Source organism: Canis lupus, chromosome 22 (assembly GCF_048164855.1).
Source record: "Canis lupus baileyi chromosome 22, mCanLup2.hap1, whole genome shotgun sequence".
Taxonomy (NCBI): Eukaryota; Metazoa; Chordata; class Mammalia; order Carnivora; family Canidae; genus Canis; species Canis lupus.
In genome coordinates, this window is record NC_132859.1 from 40,228,975 (window position 1) to 40,250,386 (window position 21,412).

Here is a 21,412-nt window from a genome sequence, read left to right on the forward strand (position 1 = left end):
TGGGGCCTCCTGATGGCTTGAAGCATGCAGAGGTTAAAAGACTCAGCTTGAGTGAAAGGCAAATAGCTGGAACAAAATAACTATGTGAGGAAGAAAAAATATTTGAGGCAGTCTAAGAATATTCTACTGACTAAAGTTCAAGTGGGGAGACAGTTGTAAAAAATGAGCACACCATGATTCTATTTTTACTCAATAAGAGATGTTTATTTATGCATTGAGAATATCTAGAAAAGCACACACCAACAGAGGTTCCATCCAGAGACTGGTTGGATGATGATGGGAGCAGCCTGCAGGGCTTCTGCTTTTTAATTTATGTGCTTCTGTTCTGTTTGCATTTTTTGAACCATAAATGTGTATTGTAGTTCTGATTTGCAAAACTTATTTTAGAAGTTTCTCTGAGTTGGCGTTAAAATATTACATTCCCAAAAGATGTAATTGGCGGGGGGTGGGGATGACAGTTCGACAAGAATATCAAAATGATCATATTAAAACTGATGATATGTAGCCATTTGTTATATTCTTTTTTTTTTTTTTTTTTTTTTTTAAGTAGGCTCTATGCCCAGTGTGGAGCTCAATATGGGTCTTAAACTCATGACCCTGAGCTCAGATCAAGAGTTAGATCCTCAACCAACGGAGCCACTCAGGCACTCCCCACACCCCTGTTCCTTCGATTCTTATATTTATATTCAGAAATCTATATTAAAGGTAAAGAGCATGGTGCACATGGTTCAGTCAGTTAAGTGTCCAATTCTTGATCTCAGCTCGGGTCTTGATCTCAGGGTCCTGAGTTCAGTCCTGCATTGAGCTCCACACTGGGCATGGAGCCTACTTTAAAAAAAAAATTTTTTTTTTTCTTTAAATCACGAGCTTTAGCAGCTCTGGGCTCAAGCTATCATACAGCAAGAATCAGCCACAACTGGGCAGTAGCTGCCCCTTCCAAGGAGCTTGCATTTTCCCTGCTCACCATTCACACCATGTGGCTTTATCGCTTCCCCTCACCCACTTGACTCCTTTATTTAACTGACCCTATGGCAATCTGAGGTTAAACCCTGATCTAAAATTGTCTGCACTAAATTAGGAATGTGTGTGCTTTTCTCAGATACACACTACCATATTCACCCCGAAGTGAACACCCTGTGGTTATTTGAGCAAAACTCAAGCTTTCCAGATGTGTTTCAAAACAAAAACAAACAAACAAACAAAAACCAAAAAAGCCCAAACATTCAGCGTAGCCAGAGATTGTTTCAAAAGGAAGGTAATTAAACCAATAAAGCAGTTTTAGATGAGAAACCCTGGAGTCAAGGGATGCTATGAGTGCCTGATTCAATGGAGGTGAAATGATAACTTTTGCTAATTAGAATGTGCCCTAAGCCTTCTTTCTACTATGCTCTTTTTCTCCAGTTCTTCGCCTTCCTGGTCACCATCTGCTATGCTGGAAACACATATTTCAGTTTTATAGCTTGGAGATCCAGGACCATACAGTGATTTGCCATTTTGAGAATTAAAAGGGAGGAAACAAGAAGAGTCTAACTGTAAAAAAAAAAAAAAAAAAAAAAAACAACAAACAAACAACAACAACTGTAGGTATAATGTATATTTCCAGAGAATTGTATTTAACTAATGTTTTTATATACTTAGTTAAATTTGTTCACAGTGGTTTGTTACAATTAAACTGGATACTTATTTGCAAATTGTTGTAGCTTATAATGAATTCTTAAATACCTTGTTGATGTCTTCATAGACCTTATTTTCTTAGACAATGTATAATACATAAATTGCTAATATTAAGACCGTGTCAATTTTGTAAATCTAATTTTTAAATGTCCGGATTCTTTTCTGATTAAATGTTTCGAAATCTGGGGGAAGTTGTCTGATTTGAGAAAGGAGACTTCCTGCTAAAAACCTAAGGTTGGGTGCTGTGGGTATCGTCTTCACAGGGCTGCCCAATTGCAGTATTGCCCAAATACCGTTGCCCACAGCCACCAGGCCAAGGTGGTAGGAGAGACCCATCTCCCCCAAGACTGGGGTTCACCAGCCATGATTCTCACATGCTAACCAGTTGGCCCAGAAAGCATTGAATGAGACATGGGCTTTGCAGTGATGCTGCTGAGTGCCCAGATTGATGTGCTGGTGGCATGTTTTTTCCTAATACATATTAGAATAAGTGCATAAACATTAAAACGATAAATACATGCATGTACTCTAAGATACTTGCTGACCACAGTGACACATGTACCATACTTTGCGGAAAACACTGGACTGAAATGTCTCCAATCTCCAGAACTAATATTTTGTGGCATCATTATTCGATACCATCAGTTGGTGGGAAGAACCCCAGGCAGCAAGGCAGATGTGTATTTAGAGGAAGTGTGTTTAGGCAGTATGGTTCTTGCTGGTACGGCAGTGTATCTTGGATGATTTTTCAATGTGAGCTTCTTCTGAAAACAAAAAAACACAGAAACGTTAGTATTGTTGATGACAGTGAGTCTTGGTTGCTAACTCCTGTGGCCTCCACTCTCCTACAGTTGTCTGGCAGTGCTGTTTCTTTCTGTTGTCCGTTGTTTGGTTGGTCTTCCTGTTTAACTGTTTTGTTTACCTCTGCATAGGAGAGTTGAGATTTCTTTGGGTCTAACACCCACCACAGACTTTTGACAACAATGATGAAGTCTGTTCTTGGGTTCTGGATCCAAAGAGGTAGTGAGGGCGGGGGGTGCCAAGAATAAGGTGAGTGTAGGGTACCACTGTGTGGTTGTGGATGGGTGTTGGGTATATAGAAGGCTACTCTGAGTCCAACATGCAGCAAGCCATGAGAGTTGAGCTTTAGCAACACGGATCTGCAGGTGATAGGGCTGCAGTCCTCTGGAAACTGCATTCCTCACCATCACCAGGACAGCCTCCAACTCGCTGATTTTGCAAGAAAAGCGGAAATCACTGGTCAGAGTTTGTGTGCTCTGCCTCTGTTCCTCTCTCTGTCTCTCACACAGAGGCATATTCGCTTTCCATGTACTCTGTGAGTGTTCTAAGTGCTTTGCATTGCAACCAGAGTTCCACAAAAGGCAGAAAAACTATAACCTCCAGATGTGTCTGTTTCTGGAAACTTCTGGAAACAGCCATCAAGAAAGAAGCCTGTTTTATGTTCTCCCCACCCCCTCCCTGTGGGGTGAGAGCGTGTGTGTGTGTGTGTGTGTGAATGATTTCTATAATCATGCCCCATTTATAGGAAGTAACTTCTAGGTTGAGAAGTTCCATAAACCACTTTGAAATATTCTCCAAAAAGGCAACTATAGGTCTTGAACCAGTAGCACCAAAGAGATCTATTTCAAGAGAACAGTACTCATTTGTGTCCATGGAGGGGCATTTGTTGCCTGTATTTGTGGTTTTCCAGGAGCTCAACCATTTGTGTGTTATCCTGAGAGTTTGCCAAAAAAACAAAACAAAACCCCCCAAAATTAATTTTTTAACTGAAAGGAAATTCATATTTCCTCTTTTGAATATTGACTTTGTTCATGAATTTTTAAGTGTGGGTTTTTAGACAATAAAGTGATTCTCTGTTTAGACAAAGCTGTAAGTTTTGAACTGCTTCAATTTTTCTTCTAAGAAAGAGAAATAAAAAAGCCACTGAAATATAGCCAACAAAACAAAAAGAATAGGTTTCTGGGGTTTGAAAAGTATTATTACATGGATAGTATACAATGTGCTTAAACTGTTCTCTGGCATCTGTGTTCACCATCTGCTCTCCCAAAACCATCACGTCCTCTTTGATGAAGCTTGGTGGGTTTTGAGTTTGATATATTTTACCACTTATAGTGAATCAATGATATACTTTAAGCAATTAATCATTGCAATGTCCAACTCACAGCCCCAAAAGATAAATATTTAGCCAATATTTGGAAACTAAGAAAACTTAGAGATAATACTGTTCAATATCAGTTATTTTTGTGCATTTAAAAGTTGCTGCTTTCACAGAAAAATCCCTTCAGGGTATCAGCACACAAGAGAGTTTAAATACATAAAGTCATCTCTGCATAGAGCATGGACATTTAAAAATACTAACTGAAGATACAGCCCTGGGTAGAAAATCAATTTAAAGTTTGTATTTCTAATCCCCTAGACAATTTTATTTTAATTGAAAAGATGGATTTTTCACAGAAGAAATAATTTGGGCATACAAGGCTAGGGACACACGAGCAAACACATACCCTATAAGATGACAGCCTAAGAAGAATTTGTTAACTTGGCCTTACATAGAAGTTCTGGCTGTGTGCTGCTGCCAAATGCAAGTCGCAAGCAGATGGTTGTGAAGGAAGGTAGGATAACTATCCCCATGTTGATGGCTGAGAGTAATGAGGAAGATTAGAATAAGTATGGTTACAAGTTAGGGGGCAGGGGAACTTAGGTGTCTGATATAGAAAAGAGGATCAGGCTTGAGGGAATATGCCTGGCAATGTAGAGTGATGACTTCGGAAACTAAGGAAGGTGGCCGACAAGAAAGTCATTGACCGGAGAGACATTGCATTTGGAAGGTATGTTTTGAGAAAACTTCAATGTCTATGACAGAGGGGTTTTTTTCCCTAGAATATTCAGAATAACTAAATCCAGGAAGTGTAGTGGACCTTGTTGCTGTCTGGCCCACATCTTTCCTCCTTCCTCTTGTTATCTTAGCTTTGATTCAATAAAGACCCACTCATTTATGTCCCAGCGTCCTGGGGGAAGTTGACTCCACCAGGACCCTAGGATGGGGGCCTGTGGCTCTGCTGAGCTGATCCCACCCCCTGGCCATACCGATTGGTTCAGGGATGAGCATGTGACTCAGGGCTTGCCTGTTGTGGAGTTGTGAGCAAATGAGTAGGCGGGAAATTGTTGGTAAATATTTTGTGACCACAGGAGGAGCCAATCATAGGATGAAGGTGACTGGAAGGAAGAGCACAGGGATGAAAAGAAACTACATGGTTACATCATTGAGCCACAGAATCCATGCTGTCAAACTCTGGCGTTTGCAAGGACAGAGCACTTAGACTCACTTTGCAAGGACAGAGCACTTAGACTCACTTTGCTTGAACTAATTCTTGTTACTTGCAACAGTATGCATCCTAACCAATGCACAGGACATCCTGGCAACCTGGCTTTCAAGCAAATGTGTAACACCTTGGTTCTGATTTAGCTTCTAATAATCATCACAAGACTCTAAGTAGATGACAATAGTGATGGTATATATAAGTCAGTGTTAGTTCCAGTACTACTTCCAGCAATAGAAAGGTAGAAAAAGGGGTCACCAGGGTGGCTCAGTCAGTTAAGCATCTGACTGTTGGTTTCAGCTCAGGTCATGATCTCAGGGTCGTGAGGTCGAGCCCCACATCAGGCTTCACATTCGGTGGGGAGACTGCTTGAGATTCTCTCTGTCCCTCTGCCCCTTCCTGCCAATGTCCTCCATGTGCTCAAGCTCTCTCTTTCTCTCAAATCTTAAAAAAAAAAAGAAAAGAAAGAAAGATAGATTTGAGAGGCCACTTGAGAGAGTGACTCAGGCCTTCTCGGGTCACTAAAGCTATTGTTTAAGGACAGTGATAACCTGGAAAGATCCTAGGAAGAGAAACAGGAGGGGGATGGGGATTCAAAGGAGTTTTCATGACCTGACTTTGGTCACTGTGATATTAAGACAGCGTGTGAAGGAAACATGAAAAATATGGCCTCCAGTCATTTTAACTTATAATGAAAACTTGACCTTGTTGTATCTCAAAGACAATTAGTTATCCTTGAGAAATGGCTTCCTTCTCTGGAAGTAAGTTGTGTCTTAGTGCCAAAGAACACAACCCTATAAGAGTGAGGCCTCAACTCTTAACAGGAACAAGGTACTTATTTTTCTGGTTAAAAACACAATGAGATGCTGCATCACACCCACCAAAAAGACTAAAATTAAAAGGACTGGTGATACCAAGTGTTGACAAGTTCATGGAGAACCTGGAATTCTCATCCATTGCTGATGGGACTGTAAAATAGTATAATTATTTATAAAGGTAAACATACACTTACAAGATGTCTCAGCAATTCCATTTCTAGCTATTTACCTAAGAGAAATATGTCCACATAAAGAGTTAGGCAAGAATATGCATGGCTGCTGTATTCATAATTGGCCAAAACAGGAAACAACCAAAGTGACTACCAAACAGAATAAACAAACGATGGTGCATTCACTCAATGGAATCCGACTCAGTGACCAGAAGGATCAAACTAGACACATGCAACAATGTAGATGAATCACTGAAATACTATGATGAATGAAAGAAGCCAGATAAAAAATATATAATGTTTGGGCAGCCCGGGTGGCTCAGCGGTTTGGCGCCACCTTCAGCCCAAGGCGTGATCCTGGGGTCCTGGGATTGAGTCCCAGGTCCAGCTCCCTGCATGGAGCCTGCTTCTGCCTCTGCCTGTGTCTCTCTCTCTCTCTCTCTAATGAATAAATGAAATCTTTAACTATATATATATATATGTATGTATGTATATATAATGTTTGATTCTATTTATATGAAAATCAAAAAACAGGCAAAACAAATCTGTAGTGATAGGAAGCTGATCAGCAGCTGCCTGAGATTAGAGGTGGAGGAAATTATCTAGAAAGTGGCACGGGGAAATGTTCTGAGATGACAGAAATAGTGTACATCTTGATCGTGGTGGGGGTTACATATGCATATATATTTGCCAAAATTCACAAACTGTTTCTTAAGATGCATTTTTGTTTTATGTAAATTACCCCTTGATAAAGTTAATTTTAAAAGAAAAACACCGTGGGGCATTTTGAAATGCCCTTATGGCCCCTATCCTCATCTGTCATGCTGTCAAGTGGCTTATTACCATCTTTCTCCCAGCTGGTCTGTGACGTGTTGCAGAGGTTGGGTTGTGCATTTTCATCTCCCTCTTCCCTCTGGAGCTCAGCGCAGCGGTTGGAATACAATCTGGCTCAGTGAAGATGATGGGAAGTTCACCCAGAGTCCCAAAAGACCTTAAAGGATTAGCAGATTAAAAAACAAGCTGAGAGTGGCTGCGAAACCAGTGCCGTCAGAATGTGAGGGAGGTGTGGGTGAGTGAGTGCTCTGTGCATGACAGGGGGACCCAGCACTGCGCAGGCCACCAAGGACCCACCTGCGGGTGAAGAGCTGAATCCGTGGAGCCACTTGCGGTGCTTGAAAACAAATGTCAGAAAGCGCTTATTAATGAGAGCTACCAGGTGATTACTGAGCGAGGTACCTGGGGAAACACAACTAGCTGATTAGTTTCTGGAAGGCATAAATGACTAATTGCCTAACAACCTCTAGCCACTTAATGATACAGTATTGGGTTGAACGAAGTTGCCAATATTTGACTCTTTGACCTACAAAAATTTCAGATGAGTCAACTTACAATTTTATACTTGACAAGTTACTTGCATACATGCATTAGTTGGTCCTCAGAACATCTGTGTCTTAGATAAAGCAGGTGTCCACAGCCCCGTTTATCTGATAAGGACGGTGAGACTTCATTGTCAGCAGTCTATCCAAGGTTACACCATGAGTATTTGGAATGGCTTGGGCTGACATCGTGCAGGTCTTACCCCGGTCTGCAGCTCCTCCAGCCTAGCCCACTGAAAACATCAGTAGTGTGAGGAAAAGAAGCAGGTGGAAACTTTATAGGGTGTGGGGATAAAGTGATACAACATTTCCAGGAATCTATTTGGCAATATTTATGAAAAGCCTTAAAAATATTCATTCCCTTGGACTTCGGGTTGCTTCTCTTAGGAGCCTGACATTCATGCACAAAGATGTTAATCCTGGTCTTATATAAGTAGAAAAAAAAAACTGCAGGGATGCCTGGCTGGCTCAATCTGTAGAGTATGCAACTCTTGATCACAGGGTCATGAGTTCAAGCCCCGCATGTGGCCCAGAGTTTCCTTAAAATAAAAACAAATTAAAAAAAAAAAACTGCATCAACTAAAACCCTAACAGAAGAATGGCTAAATAAATAAGTCCATTGAACAAGCCTTTAGAAATGAATGCACTCTCAAGTTCATTCCGAATCAGAATTGGTGAGCACCATCATTAATGATTTAACTTTGTATTTTTAACACATTTCTCAGGCTGTGCTGAACTGCGGTTGCTAAATTGGTTATTAACTTGAAGATCAGTTGTTAAAGTGCTGTCTTTCTAAGATTACATAATGGAGAAAAATAAGTTGTCTGTGAACACACAAATCGATGTTGCCACTGAAAACTGTGAGGAATTCTTATTAGAACACGTTTATAATATAACTTGGAGTTGAGAAGAGGCAAAGCAAACCATATTATAAAGAGTTGTGGGATCATGGGGTGATTTTAGTTTTCTTCATTGTTTTGAATCTCCCCTATTTTTCTATAATGAGCAGGAGATGCATTCATAGTTGGAAAATAACAAATATTTTTAAAATCAAAGACCAGAGCAGGCAGTGGTTTTGAGAAGGTTGGAAAAACCAAGATCCTCATGATCTGTGGGACAATTAACACTTTCAAGTCCACCTTATGAAGGCAGCCCAGTGGCCCCCAGAACAATTGCCTGAAAACCATTCAGGGGACTATACCCATTGTCAGTCTCCTTTTGAAAGGAAGCATGGTCCTCTTTGGCCCCCATTTCTCTCATCTGCGAAAGATCCCATGGATAAAGTAGGAAAAAGAGCCGCCCCCCTCTTTTTCCTTCCCCCCTGTTGATAACTTCATAGAAGGAGTACCGATTCTGGTAGAAAACATTATCTTAAAAAGCAAATTTTTGGGATCCCTGGGTGGCGCAGCGGTTTGGCGCCTGCCTTTGGCCCAGGGCGCGATCCTGGAGACCCGGGATCGAGTCCCACGTCGGGCTCCCGGTGCATGGAGCCTGCTTCTCCCTCTGCCTGTGTCTCTGCCTCTCTCTCTCTCTCTCTCTCTGTGACTATCATAAAAAAAAAAAAATAGCAAATTTTTCTTTCTATTTGTGTGTTCCTTTATCACCAAAGACAGGTGGTACCTGTCCAGCTCACAAAAGGGACACTGAGGCTCAGACAACCTCACCTACAGGCAAAGCAGCAGCCTGAGTCCCATCTCCTTATTCCAGAAATCAAACAAACAAAACCAGGATCTTTATGCCTACCCTCCTCTGCATAAGGAAGTAGGGTGTCCTCCCCCTGCCCCACCTCTCCTAGAATGCACAGTCCCCAAAACATGGGTAAGCCACTCAAGTTACAACCATTGAGGAGCATTCACAAACCACACTGTCTACAGGAAGCCTGCAGTCTCCTTGAGATGTGGCAAACACATAGGAAATGAACAAAATGAGAGAAAACTGTAAGGCCGGCCTTCACTGCCTGATCCATCAAATGTCATAATGTGCACATTGGCCAATAGACCTCACCTTGCCAATCATATTGGAACAGACAAACATCAGGGGCTACTGGTATACTCAATGACAAGCCACCATATGGTGGCTTTTCCAGAAACACACTGGGCAGGACAGGGAGGTAATGAGGAGTCACCTGTGCAGTTTAGTCCCAAATTCTCAAATGCAGGCTTGGAACAAAGGACAGATGCCTTGAATGGGCAAGCAAGTCCTAGCAATGTTTCTTGTCCCTCCATTATGCACAGACCTCTCTTTTGGGTTTCTGAGGGACAAGTCATATAGACTGGATGACAGTTATAAGCCAAGAGGGCAAACATGAACCAAAGGCAACCCTGAGGTTTTTGCTTTTTTGTGTGCTTGGGGTTTGATTTTGTTTTGTTTTGTCTTTTGCTAGGTCCTGGCTTAAAATGCTGTTTGCACCTGTTTGCCAGTGCCCCAACCTGCCAGGCCCAAGCAGCTTTCATCCCAGCCTGTTTCCCATTCCACTAACCTGTACCAAATGCCCAAACAAGCATAATCTTAACTTAGTCTAGCCTCACAGCAGCCCTGGGCAGAAAGCTGCGTCACCCTTCGCTTTGCAGATGAGAAGGTGAGATCTATGCTCAGAGTGGCTTCCGAGGCACCGGATCCCAAGTCAGGTCTGCTAACTCTGAATCCAGTGCTCTTTCCACACTACTCTTTTCTTGACTCTCTAGATATGTTTTCTCTCACTTTTCCCCCATTTCTCGATAGAGAATCATTCCGTATGCACAACAAATAATGCAGATTGAGCATGCATGTTCAGACTTAATTTTAATTTAATAGAACAGGGAGATCGATCCAACCTGTTTAATGAGAATCACAATTATTCTTGGGCTGCATGACAATTAAACATAAATACATGGTAAATAGTTTATCCATTATCAAATTGAAAAATAATAAAGATGCACTTTTTTGTGCCAGGCTTTGTGATTGGTGCTGAGGATGTCAGGATAAAGGCCAAGAAGAGCCTGCATACTTCAGAGGACTTGTTATGTGCTAGGCATGGTGCCGAGAGCTTTCCATGCTTTAATTTATCTAATCCTCATAGAAAGCATGGCAGGTTGTATTTTCGAAAGATGGCTTGGTAGTGTCACCATACGACTTCCTAATCAAATGGTGGAATTATTTTACCACCCTCTAGAATCTGGGCAGGTTCTGTGAACTCATTAACCAGTAGGATATGGAGGAATTGATTATATTCCAGTTCCAGGCATAGCATTTAACTGGCCTGGCATCGTCCTTGCCCTGCCTCCTGGAATGCTCACTGCCATGCTCTGAGAAGCCCGAACCACATGGAGAAGCCACATGCAGGCACTCCATTTGACAGCCATAGCTGAGCTTCCTGTCAACAGCCAGCATCAACTGCCAGACATGTGAGAGAATCTTCTAGGATGTCCAGCACAATTGAGCCTTCATGTGGCTCTAGTCCTGACTCCCATCTCATTACAACTCACAACTGTGTGAGACCCCAAGCGAGAACCACCCAGCTAAGCCAGGTCAAATCATGAGAACCATATGGGATAATAATGATTGTAAGCCCCTGACCTTTGGGGTGGTTTGATATGCTGCAGATGATAATTGGATTAGGAAGTATGGGTACAAATTTTCATCCCCATTTTCCAGATAAGGACACTGACTCCCAGAGAGGCTCAGAAACTCCCCAAGTTCACAGAGTTAGTAGGTGGCAGAGTTAGGATCCAAACCCAAGGGCATGACCCCGACTATGGAGTTTCTACACATAAATCCTTCCTTCTAGAATCTCCCAGCCTGGGAAGAGACAGCCAAGCCTGAAGTGTGGAGCATCAGACATTTGCATTGTAGGTGCAGGACTGGGTGCACACACAGGAGTGGGGGGCCACACCTGTCTTTACCATGTTGTCTTGCCACCTCTTCAGCCTCGTCTAGCACTTTCCCCTCTTTTGCAGCCCCATGCTCAGCCCTCAATGAACTTCATGCCCTCTGATACATTTTACCCACTGAGTGTTTATCTGAACTCTCTTCTCCAACCACCAATCCAGGAAGCCTTCCCTAAGTTCCCTACCACTCCCCAGCAAAGTGTCTCCCAGGGGGTCCCACAGCACTCTACTCTTACCTGTCATTAACCTTCACCATAGTGTATTTAAATTGCCAACTTTTTCCAGCTACTTCCTTCTTCCTAGGAAGCTCCTGAAGGCCGAAGAACATGTATCTCCATGTCCAACACAGAGCCTGGCACTTTGTAGAGACTCAATAAATGCTGGTTGAATGAATGCCACAGGAGACTGTTCATTGCTCAAGGAAGGCTCCCCACAGTTGGTGACATGTCAGCTGGACTTTGTTGGACCATTGGCAATTTGCCCAGTCAACCGTTCTCAAAGCATCAACATCACCATCCAAAAATGGATGTCCTGGCTCTACCTGAGCACCCTGATTGGGATCCCCAGGGCTGAGCCTGGGTGGATGTATTTTTCACAGGTGATTCTAATTTGCAAATCACAGCACAGAATAGGGAGAGATAAGCAAGACACTCTCAGACGTTCCCAGCAGAGAATCCCAGGAACCAAGATGGGAATGTGTCAGAGAAGGAGCTGTGACCAGGGCAACACCACCATGACCGTACACCTCATCGTCATCGTCATCAGTGTCAACAGCATTCACTGAATTCTTTGGTGCTGTTTCATGCCTCCTGCCTTGGCATGCCATTCCCTTTGTTGCCTACTCAACACATTTTTAATTACCCTTCAAGACATGGTACCAAGCGCCAACACCTCCATGAACCTTTCCCCTCCCCACTCTGGATAGACTGGTTACTCCTTGCTGTGAGCCAGCCCTGCAGCTCTGTGTTAATCTTACAAATATGTAAGCCACTCATCAAGTTACATGTAAGAGTATCTGGCACTGCTTTGGGCCAGGCACTCTGCTACCCACTAGACATGAGCAAGGAAACTTTCAGTCCAGATCTAGACTCTGCTCCAAGGAGGTGACAGTCAAAGCTCCCTCTATTACCTGACTCCGTTCCCCCATATTGTTATAGGCTACAACCTCCCCAGGTGAGGGAGTTCCTCTTCTATGAATTGTTCTGCCTGGCTTGTGGAAGTGTCCTGTAATATTTGCTGAATGGAGCAGGAGTCACAAATAACTCGGTGAATCCTCTTTCTCCCTGACCTCCCCTTCCCAGTAAAATTTTCCCCCAGAAGCTCTTTCGGTTATTCAGATTGCCTGGCATTCTATTACAGATCCAGAAAGTCTTTTATTTCACCCTGAGAAATGGTCTCCGAGGGGTGCCTGGATGGTTTCAATTGGTCAAGTGTCCGCCTTCGGCTCAGGTCATGATCCCCGGGTCTTGGGATGGAGCCTGATTCTCCCTCTCCCTCTGCCTGCTGCTCTCCCTGCTTGTGCTCTGTCTCTGTGTCAAATAAATATATAAATAGATGATAAGTAGATAGATAGATAGATAGATAGATAGATAGATAGATAGATAGATGATAGATTTAAAAATGGGGGATGCCTGGGTGGATCAGTGGTTGAGCACCTGCCTCTGGCTCAGGATGTGATCCTGCTGTCTCAGGATCAAGTCCCACATCAGGCTCCTTGCCTGGAGCCTGCTTCTCCCTCTGCCTACATCTCTGCCTTTCTCTCAGTGTCTTTCATGAATAAATAAATAAAATCTCAAAATAATTAATTAATTAATTGATTAAAAATAAAAATGATCTCGGATTCTTATGGTTATGGAAACAGCAACCCACTGGGGGTCCCTCAGCCTCCAGATGGTGGAGCCTTCTTGTTTGACTACATAAGGACATAAGGGATAATAATTTTTAGAGGTTTGGTGGAACTCTCCAATGAAACCATCTGGACCTGGAATTTTCTTTATCTTTCTTTTTTTTTTTTTTTTTTTAAGATTTTATTTTTAAATAATCTCTACACCCAACATGGGGCTCAGACTCACAACCTGGAGATGAAGAGTTGCATGCTTTCCAACAGAGCCAGCCTTGCACAGGCACCCCTTGGAATAATAACTTTTTTAAAAAAAGATTCATTTATTGATTTGAGAGAGAGAAAGAGAGAGCACACGCGTGCGTGCATGTGGGCACAGGTAGGGGGAGGGAGAGAGGGAAAGACTCTTCAAGAAGACTCCTGCTGAGTTCAGAGCCTGGCAGGGCTCCATCCCACAACCCATGAGATCATGACCTGAGCTGAAACCAAGAGTGGGATGTTTAATTGACTGAGCCACCCAGGCATCCCTGCAATAGTAACTTTAAAAAAAAAAGTAACATTTATTATTATGAGCCAAACACTATTAGAGGCACCATCCGTGTATATTATCCCATTCATGTCTCACAATTACCCTGAGGGTCAGTTCTGTTGCTCCTCTTTACAGTCAAGGAAATGGAAGCTCAGAGAGGTTGGGTAACTTGCCCAAGGACACATGTCTAGCAAGGGATGGAACCAGGAGCCAAACTCAAGTGGTTTGGTTCCAGAGTCCTGCCCTCAGCCACACAGCCAGGTAGCAGAGACAGGTTTCAGGGTCCTGCCTAGAGCCAAGGACCAGGTTTCTTATTGGTTCTTAGTAATGAGCATACGTGGCTCTCCATCCACTGGGTTTCACCCACTCTTTTCCGCTCAGTCCTCCCTCTTTCCCACCATGGCCCTCCAGCCTCACAACTGCCTTTTCTCTTGTGCTCCTTTGGCTTCTGCTGCCTCTACTTGCCACTGCTCACCCCTCCCAGTGCCTCCAAGTCAGATTCCTCAACACAGAGGATCTGATGGGCTTCTGTTAGGCAAAGTTCTCCTGCATGTCAGGCCTACTCCAGATGCTGCTGGCTAACCCCTTGATGGGCTGCTCCTGGCTCATGGGCCATCCTGGTCCACTAGGATATGGACAAGAAGTTAGGGACACCTGATGTTCCTCAGAAGGGCCTGAAAGTCTGGCTGGCCCTCTGAGCCTAAGAAACTTCTAAAATAACTCAAGAAGGATTTAAATGCAGGTATTAGAAGAATGTCGCAGACATGGGTGCTTTTGCCTTCCTCTCTCAGTTTGGGCTGCCATAACAAAATACCATAGACTGGAGGCCTTAAATGACAGACATTTATTTTCTCACAGTCTTAGAGGCTGGGAAGTCCATGATAAAGTTGCCAGCCGATTCTGTTTCTGGTGAGAGCTCTTTTCCTGGCTTACAGACAGCAGCCCTCTTGCTGTATTTTCACATGGCAGACAGGGAAAAAAAGAACTCTCTGGTGCTCTTATAAGGGCACAAATGCCATGGGCACTAATCCCTCATGACCTCACCTGACCCTCATTACCTCTCTAAGGCCCCATCTCCAAATAGCAAAACACTGGAGGTTACAGCTTCAACGTATGAATTTGTGGACAAAACAAACATTCAGGCCATAACACTATCTAATATTCATTCATTCCCCTTTCTGAGACCTGCACCCTGATTTTCCTTTCGGGAATCAGCCCTCCCCCATTCAGTTCCTGTGGTTCTGGAGAGCTACCCACATGCGGCTATGTGGGTAGGTGGAAATTGGCCTGCTCAATAAAAATATCTAACCCCTGGATATAATGGTTGTTTAAAAGATAGAGCCATGACCCATATTTGGATTAGAGGCCTGCTATGGACTGAATTATGTCCTCCCCCCCAAATTCATATGTTGAAACCCTAGCCCCCAATGTGACTATATTTGGAGATGGGGCCTTACGGGCTAATTAAGGGTAAATGAGATCATAAGGGTGGGACCCTTATCCCGTAGGACTGGTATCCTTGTAAGAAAAAGAAGAGACATCAGATCTTTCCCCCACCCCAACTCTCTCTCTCTCTACACCCCCTGTCCCCATACATACACAGGTGAGGACATATGAGGACACAGTGAGCAGGTGGCTGTCTACAGTCCAGGAGGAGAGGCCTCACCAGAGGTCAGTCCTGCTGGCACCTTGATCTTGAGCTTCCAGCCTCCAGAACCATAAGAAAATAAGTCCTGACCGTGCCTGATGTGAGCACCTGGATCCACCTGTGCCCGAGATAGGTTTCAGGTCTTTGTACTGCAGTTACACAAGCCAAGGAATTCTTTTTGCTTGAGTTTAGTTTCTGTCCCTTGCACCCAAAAGCACTGTGACTAATAGAATCAGCTCTCATCTTATTATATCCTTCCATTATATCTGACCAGAGATAGCATCATAATTACGTTGGTGTAAATGAGGTGTAGTCAGACAGTGATACTCTAACGGAAACCCTGGAACCTATACTCTCTCAGGGTAGGTGAACAAAGGAAAACTGGGAAATTCGTGAATTCTCACCAGTTACTTGAAGACCACGCATCTGTTTGGCTTTCTCTTAGAGTGTGAGATCTTTAAAGGGGGTTATGAAGTCCTTTGCCTAAACCTCTCACTCCTCCAAGAGGCAGCCCTTCACACCGAGAAGGCATCACACCAGTGTAGAAATCTCAGTGTGCATGGCAGCACGTCTGATCTGCGGAGCCTTTTCTTGCACACCAGGCCAGCACCCGGCCCTTGTACAGCCCAGCATCTTGCTCAAGCTGTTAAGTGAACATGATGAAGTGATTAACATAGAGTGGCCATTAGCAGGGATTATTTCCTGGTGGGGCTGGACGGCCACATTGGCCAAAGCAGTCAAGGAAATTCAGCAAAGTCTCAACTCCAGTGGATTCAGGAAATGACAGCGGTTCTCAAACTTCAGCATGCATCGGAATCATGTGGGAGGTGAGGGGACAGCTTGTCAAAGCAGAGATTGCTGAGCCTCACCCCAAGAGTTTCTGATTCAGCAGTTCTGGGTGTGGCCCCAAAATTTATATTTCTCGCAAGATCCCAGGGGACGCTGGTGCTGCTGGTCTAGGGACCATACATTGAAAATCACTGATTTGGAAGATTGGTGGAGAATTGGATCAAGGCCTCTTGGAGGAGGAGAAATTATCCAGTGCTTGGTTTTTGTGTTTCCCTCCAACAATGACCCCCTCTATCATCTCCGTTGTGGATTCGAAAGCCCTGAAAAAGGACTGGAGTGAAAAATGTAAATCTACAGAAAAAAAAATGATATGCAACATCAACTTCAGGCCTGTGGGCATTGAGGCATGTCAAAATAGAGTGGGTGAATATCTCCACATTCTAGAATTACCAAGACTTTGCCACATTGATGATGGTCTTCTAATAGGATGGATCAGGCATTATATTTCTGAGATGCAGATTTCTGGGGTCATTTACAAATGAAGTTAGAAGTTCAGCCACAGGAACAGTCTGCTCAAAGGGAACACCGATAACATTAATTACATTGTGGTAGCCCCGTTTGGGCCTGTCTTTGTTCAAAAAATAACCCAGAGGGTACCTGGTGGCTCAGTCTGTTGGGTGATCAACTCTTGATTTTGGCTCAGGTCATGATCTCAGGGTTGCAAGATCCAGCCGTGTGCTGCACTCCGTGCTCAGCATGGAGGCTGCTTGTCCCTCTCCTGCTCCTTTCCCTGCGCTGCCTCTCTCGGTATACAGTATGTCACTTGCATAACTGTTTCACAGCATCTAATGGAAGTAAACGTAACTCACCTTGTGCCCCAGTAAATCCACTCGGAGGTATTTACTCCAGAGAAACAAGAGCTTCAGTCCACCAAAGCAAACCTTACCAGAATGTTCACCACAGCTTTATTAGGTACAACAGGAAGGTCTGAAATGCAGGATCGAGTGCAAGAAGCCAAATGAGAGTATTTAGTACGAGTTCAAGTATAACAAGTCCACAACCAGGCAAAAACGGATCTATAGTGACAAAAAAGCAGAATAGTGTGGATGCCTGAGGCTTGGGACCGCTCCGGGGGTGCGACGAAGGGAAGCAGGTTGGGAAGAAGCGCGAGGGATCCTTTGGAGGGTGCTGGCACGTTCTGCTTGGCGGGCGGTGGCCACACAGGTGTACGCGCAGGGAAATTAATGGAGCCGAACCCGGAGGGCTCGGGCGTCGCAGCGCGTGCTAAGTCCTACTTCAGTCCAGCAGCCTCGGCTCGCAGCCGCAGCCGCGCCCACGCGAAACCCCAGGAGGCTCAGGCCCCGCTGTGGCCCGGCCGCCCGCTTCCGAGGGCCCCGGCCGCGTGCGCCCCGCCCCAGCAGCGCCCCGCGGCCGCGCGCCCCCGCCCCGCCCCCTCCCCGGCCCCGCCCCTCCCTCGGCCGCGCCCCGCCCCCCGGCCCCGCCCCCGGCCCCGCCCCGCTTATCTGGCCGGTCGGCCCCGGCCGGGGGGCAGGCGGCGGGCGGGCGGGCGGGCAGGGGCCGCGCGATGTCGCACGGAGCCGGGCTCGTCCGCACCACGTGCAGCAGCAGCGGCGGCGGCGGCGGCGCGGGGCAGCCGGGCGCGAGGGCCTCGGAGGGGCCGCTGGACCCCGTGTACCCCCGCACCTACTCGGCCCTGCTCAAAGTGGCGCAGATGGTAAGAGGCCGGGGGCGCGGGCCGGGTCTGGCGGAGAGGCGGGCGGGGGCCACCGGGGGGCGCGCTGCGGGCGGGCGGCGGCGGCGGCGGCAGGTCCGAGGAGGGCTTCCTTCGGGAAGTTGGCGGCGCCGCCCGGCCCGGGAGCTCAGCCCCGGCGCCGCCTGGCTCCCGCGGACGCGGCTCCCCGGCGTCCCAAGTTTGTCCGGCCACGCGCCCCTCCGCCGGCCCGACCGCTTCCCGACAGAAGCCACCGGCAGAAGTTGCTCTTCTCCTTCCTTCCTCTTCTCGGGGCCGCGCGGCTCCGAACCCAGCCCCGGCCCCTCCGGGCCTGCTGTTCCCTCCCACCCCGGCGGGCGGGGCTGCCCCGAGAGCGCAGGGGGTCCCAAGCCCTCAGCCCCTGGTGGGACCCTCTGGGGACGCCTGGTGGCTCGGCGGGGGAGCGTCGGCCTCCAGCTCAGGTCCTGGGATCGAGTCCCGCATCCGGCTCCCCCGGGGCGCCTGCTTCTCCCTGTGCCTTTGTCTCGGCCTCTCTCTCTCTCTCTCTCTCTCTCTCTCTCTCTCTCATGAGTAAATAAAAAGAATCTTCAGAAAAGAAAAAGGAACTGGGGCCCTGGGGGCAGAGGTCCTGGAGCCCTGGCCTCTCAAGTTCAAGGGAGGGTCCGGGCCTCAGGGGACAGCTGGGCGGCGGCGGATGGATGGGGAAGGTTTCGTTTTGAGGAGCCTGTGCACTCGTCCCCCTGCTAACGTAGGGAGCATCCAACCCTGCATTTACGTCTTTCCTGTATATACATTCCTACGATAAAGTTTGATTTACCAGCGAAGCATAGTAGCAGGTTAACAACAATGACTGATAACAAAACAGAGTAACTCGATATACTGTAATAAAAAGTCTATGACGGTGGTCTCTCTCTCTCTCTGAGTACCTTATTGTACTCACGCTTCTCCTGATGATGTGAGATGATAAAATGCCTGCCCCATGAGCTAAAGCCAGGTGAATGATGTAGGCATTGTGACATAGCATTAGGCTGCTATTGATCTTCTGACTAATCAGCAGAGCAGAGGGTCATCTGCTTCTGGACCATGGCTGACCCTGGGTAACAGCAAAACTGTGGTTGGGGGCGGGGAGTACTACTGTACTCCTTTTGGGGAGCCCAAGTCACCTGAGTGAGGAGTCACTTGTGCAGCCAGGCAGGCGGAAGGGCTGAGCTCTGAGTGTAACCAGGAGCCTGTCACCAAGGCTGGTGTTGTCTGGCCTGTTTTCATGTTCTTCACTCCTTTTTTCCCCTTCTTTAAACAAAATTTTATCTTAAATGCCTTTCCTATTTGTTTGATGTGTTTTGTGAAACTAGGTTGGGCTGTTTGTGACTCTGCTCATTGTAATGCTTGCAGCAAGAATGGTGGAGGGGGAAGTGGTAGTTTTGAAGAGGGGACATAGGAACAAGGTGGCATAGCCAGAAGCTGGAGTCTGCTCAGGTGGGCCAGTCCCAGGGTGCCAGACACAGAGAGAGCTGCCTGTGAATCCATAGCACTTTTTTTTTCTGGTGTGTGTAGAGGGGGCTGTCATTTCCTGTGTGGGCCAGATCTGAAGGGAGGGGGACTGAGTTCCCTTTTCTCTAAGAAGGGTATCTAGATGGACCAAAAATTAAGAAGTGTTGGCTAACACTACTTACAACAACAGACTGCGCTGAGGAGGGTTAGTGTGTGGAGAAGAGAAAGCTCCATTTCATGTAATCTCCTCTAGCCTCTCGCCTGCGGCCCTTAGAATGGGTTGCAGGTGATAGTCACAAGGCCTGTTGTTCCATAGAAGGGAACAAAGACCGGGAGAGCGGCTTCTCTGTCATCCCCCTCTTAAAACGATCCTCACAGGAATCTTAGGGCTTCTTCCTTCCCTGGAGAGTCTGTGATTGCAGGCTGGTTTGAGCAGACCCCTTGAAAGTGAACTTGCCATTGTGGGATGGTCCTATTGAGAGACTATCTAGGGTTGTACATTTGAGCCTCTTGTCTAACTCCTCCCCATTCTCCTCCCCTTCCTCTTTTCCGGGGTGTTTGCAGGGACATTTGATGTTCCTTTGTCTTCTTTGCGGAAAACTTGTGCATCACCAAGCGTTAATACTTTTGGGGAAAGGCAGATGCAGCTAGAGTGGTGCCACCAGTGGGCACTCAATCCATTGATGTCCAATTTTGAGCACTGATATCTCCTTTGCATCCTAAATAGACAGACCCGTATGTCCTAGACTTCCCATAAATGTGCTTTCCTTGTGGTCCAAACAACAGACCTATCAACATATTACCTAATGAAATCGTTGAAAAGGCTGTTCCCCTTGAGAACAACTTCCTTTCTTTGCTTTGAGTCTCTCCTGGGCCACCGTGACCAGAAAATGAGGAGAGATAGTAGGAAGAAAGTAAGTTTCTCGGTGAATGTCGGTACTTGACATGTCACTTGAATGAGTCTTTATAATCTCGTGGCCACGGTAGTTTAGTTTCTTTGGTCTTCCTCTTTAGCCTGGAGACTGTCACATGTTGGCCCTATACAACTGGGTTTCTTTGTTATGAGCTGTATTTTTTGAACTCTATCATGGGTCTTACTAACGCACTAGGGATTCCATACCATATGCCACGGGTGTGTCATTAACTCTTTTTAAGGACCCAGTGAAGTAACAGGTTTTGACAAAGAAGAAACTGATAGAAAGGTTGGACTAGTAAAGTCACACAGCTGTCAGCAGCAGAGGCCTGACTGGCTGCATGTCCCCAAAGACCCTGCAGAGTTTTAGTTGTTCATAGATCTGGGGAAATCAGGCCACAGTGAGATACCACTTTAGCCCTGGTAGGATGGCAGCAATAGGAAGGACATGATATCAATATGGAGGAGCGATAGGGAGGATGTGAAGAAATCAGAGCCCTTATACATTGCCAGTTGGCTCGTGGGAGTGTAAAATGGTGCAGATCCTTTGCCAAATAGTCTGGCAGTTCCCCAAATAATTAAACATGGAATTGCTATATAATCCAACAGTTCTAGGTATATACATAAGCGAAGTGAAAACACATGTCAACATAAAAACTTGTACACAGAGGTTCATGGCAGCATTATTCCTAAGAGCCAAGATGTGGAAACAACTCAAATGTCCATAAGCTGATGAATGGGTAAATAAAATGTGGTATATTCATACGATGGACTGTTCGTCAACAGAAAAAGGAATGAGATATTGACACAGGCTACAACATGGATGATCCATTGATGCGAAGTGGAAGAAGCCAGATGCACAAGACTACATACTCTATGATTCCCCTTAACATGGGATGTCCAGAACAGGCCAATTTATAGAGACAGGAAATAGATTAATGGTTGCTTAGGGTGGGGAGTTTGGGAGCAGTGGGGAGTGGCTGCCAATAGGTAGGTGTTTCTTTTTGGCTGATGAAAATGTTCTTTTTTTTTTTTTTTTTTTTTTTTTTTTTTAGGAGTTTATTTATTAGGGAGAGAGAGAGAATGAGAGAATGAGCATGGGGGAGGAGCAGAGGGAGAGGGAGGAACAGGCTCTCCACTGAGCAGGGAGCCTGACCTGGTGCTCAGTCCCAGAACCTTGAGATCATGACCTGAGCCAAAGGCAGACACTTAACCAACTGAGCCA

At 45.8% G+C, this 21,412-nt stretch overlaps 2 protein-coding genes and 1 long non-coding RNA gene across 9 annotated transcripts in view; 2 read left to right on the forward strand and 1 right to left on the reverse strand.

Moving 5' to 3' along the window:
• CMTM8 (CKLF like MARVEL transmembrane domain containing 8) overlaps positions 1 to 1,859 on the forward strand; it is a 110,161-nt gene extending 108,302 nt beyond the window's left edge. For all 3 annotated transcript variants that reach the window (XM_072793115.1, XM_072793113.1, XM_072793114.1), the window contains one exon: positions 1,402 to 1,859. In XM_072793115.1, the coding sequence (XP_072649216.1) occupies positions 1,402 to 1,485 (84 nt within the window). In that variant the 3' untranslated portion in view covers positions 1,486 to 1,859. The remainder of the gene's footprint in view (positions 1 to 1,401) is intronic.
• Positions 509 to 17,464, reverse strand: LOC140614166 (uncharacterized). 4 transcript variants are annotated; one of them, XR_012015069.1, is made up of 4 exons: positions 16,709 to 16,914; positions 15,667 to 16,620; positions 6,847 to 6,994; positions 509 to 2,438 (listed from the first exon to the last, which is right to left on the reverse strand). It is a non-coding gene; the product is annotated as an uncharacterized lncRNA (long non-coding RNA). The 4 variants fall into 4 exon arrangements; XR_012015068.1 differs by adding an exon at positions 7,135 to 7,239 and having other exon boundaries at positions 15,667 to 16,914; XR_012015066.1 differs by lacking the exons at positions 15,667 to 16,620; positions 16,709 to 16,914 and adding an exon at positions 16,921 to 17,464.
• Positions 17,465 to 17,619: 155 nt separating this feature from the next.
• The window catches only part of CMTM7 (CKLF like MARVEL transmembrane domain containing 7), a 67,058-nt gene continuing 63,265 nt past the window's right edge, over positions 17,620 to 21,412 (forward strand). For both annotated transcript variants that reach the window (XM_072793119.1, XM_072793118.1), the window contains exon 1: positions 17,620 to 17,786. In XM_072793119.1, the coding sequence (XP_072649220.1) occupies positions 17,637 to 17,786 (150 nt within the window). In that variant the 5' untranslated portion in view covers positions 17,620 to 17,636. The remainder of the gene's footprint in view (positions 17,787 to 21,412) is intronic.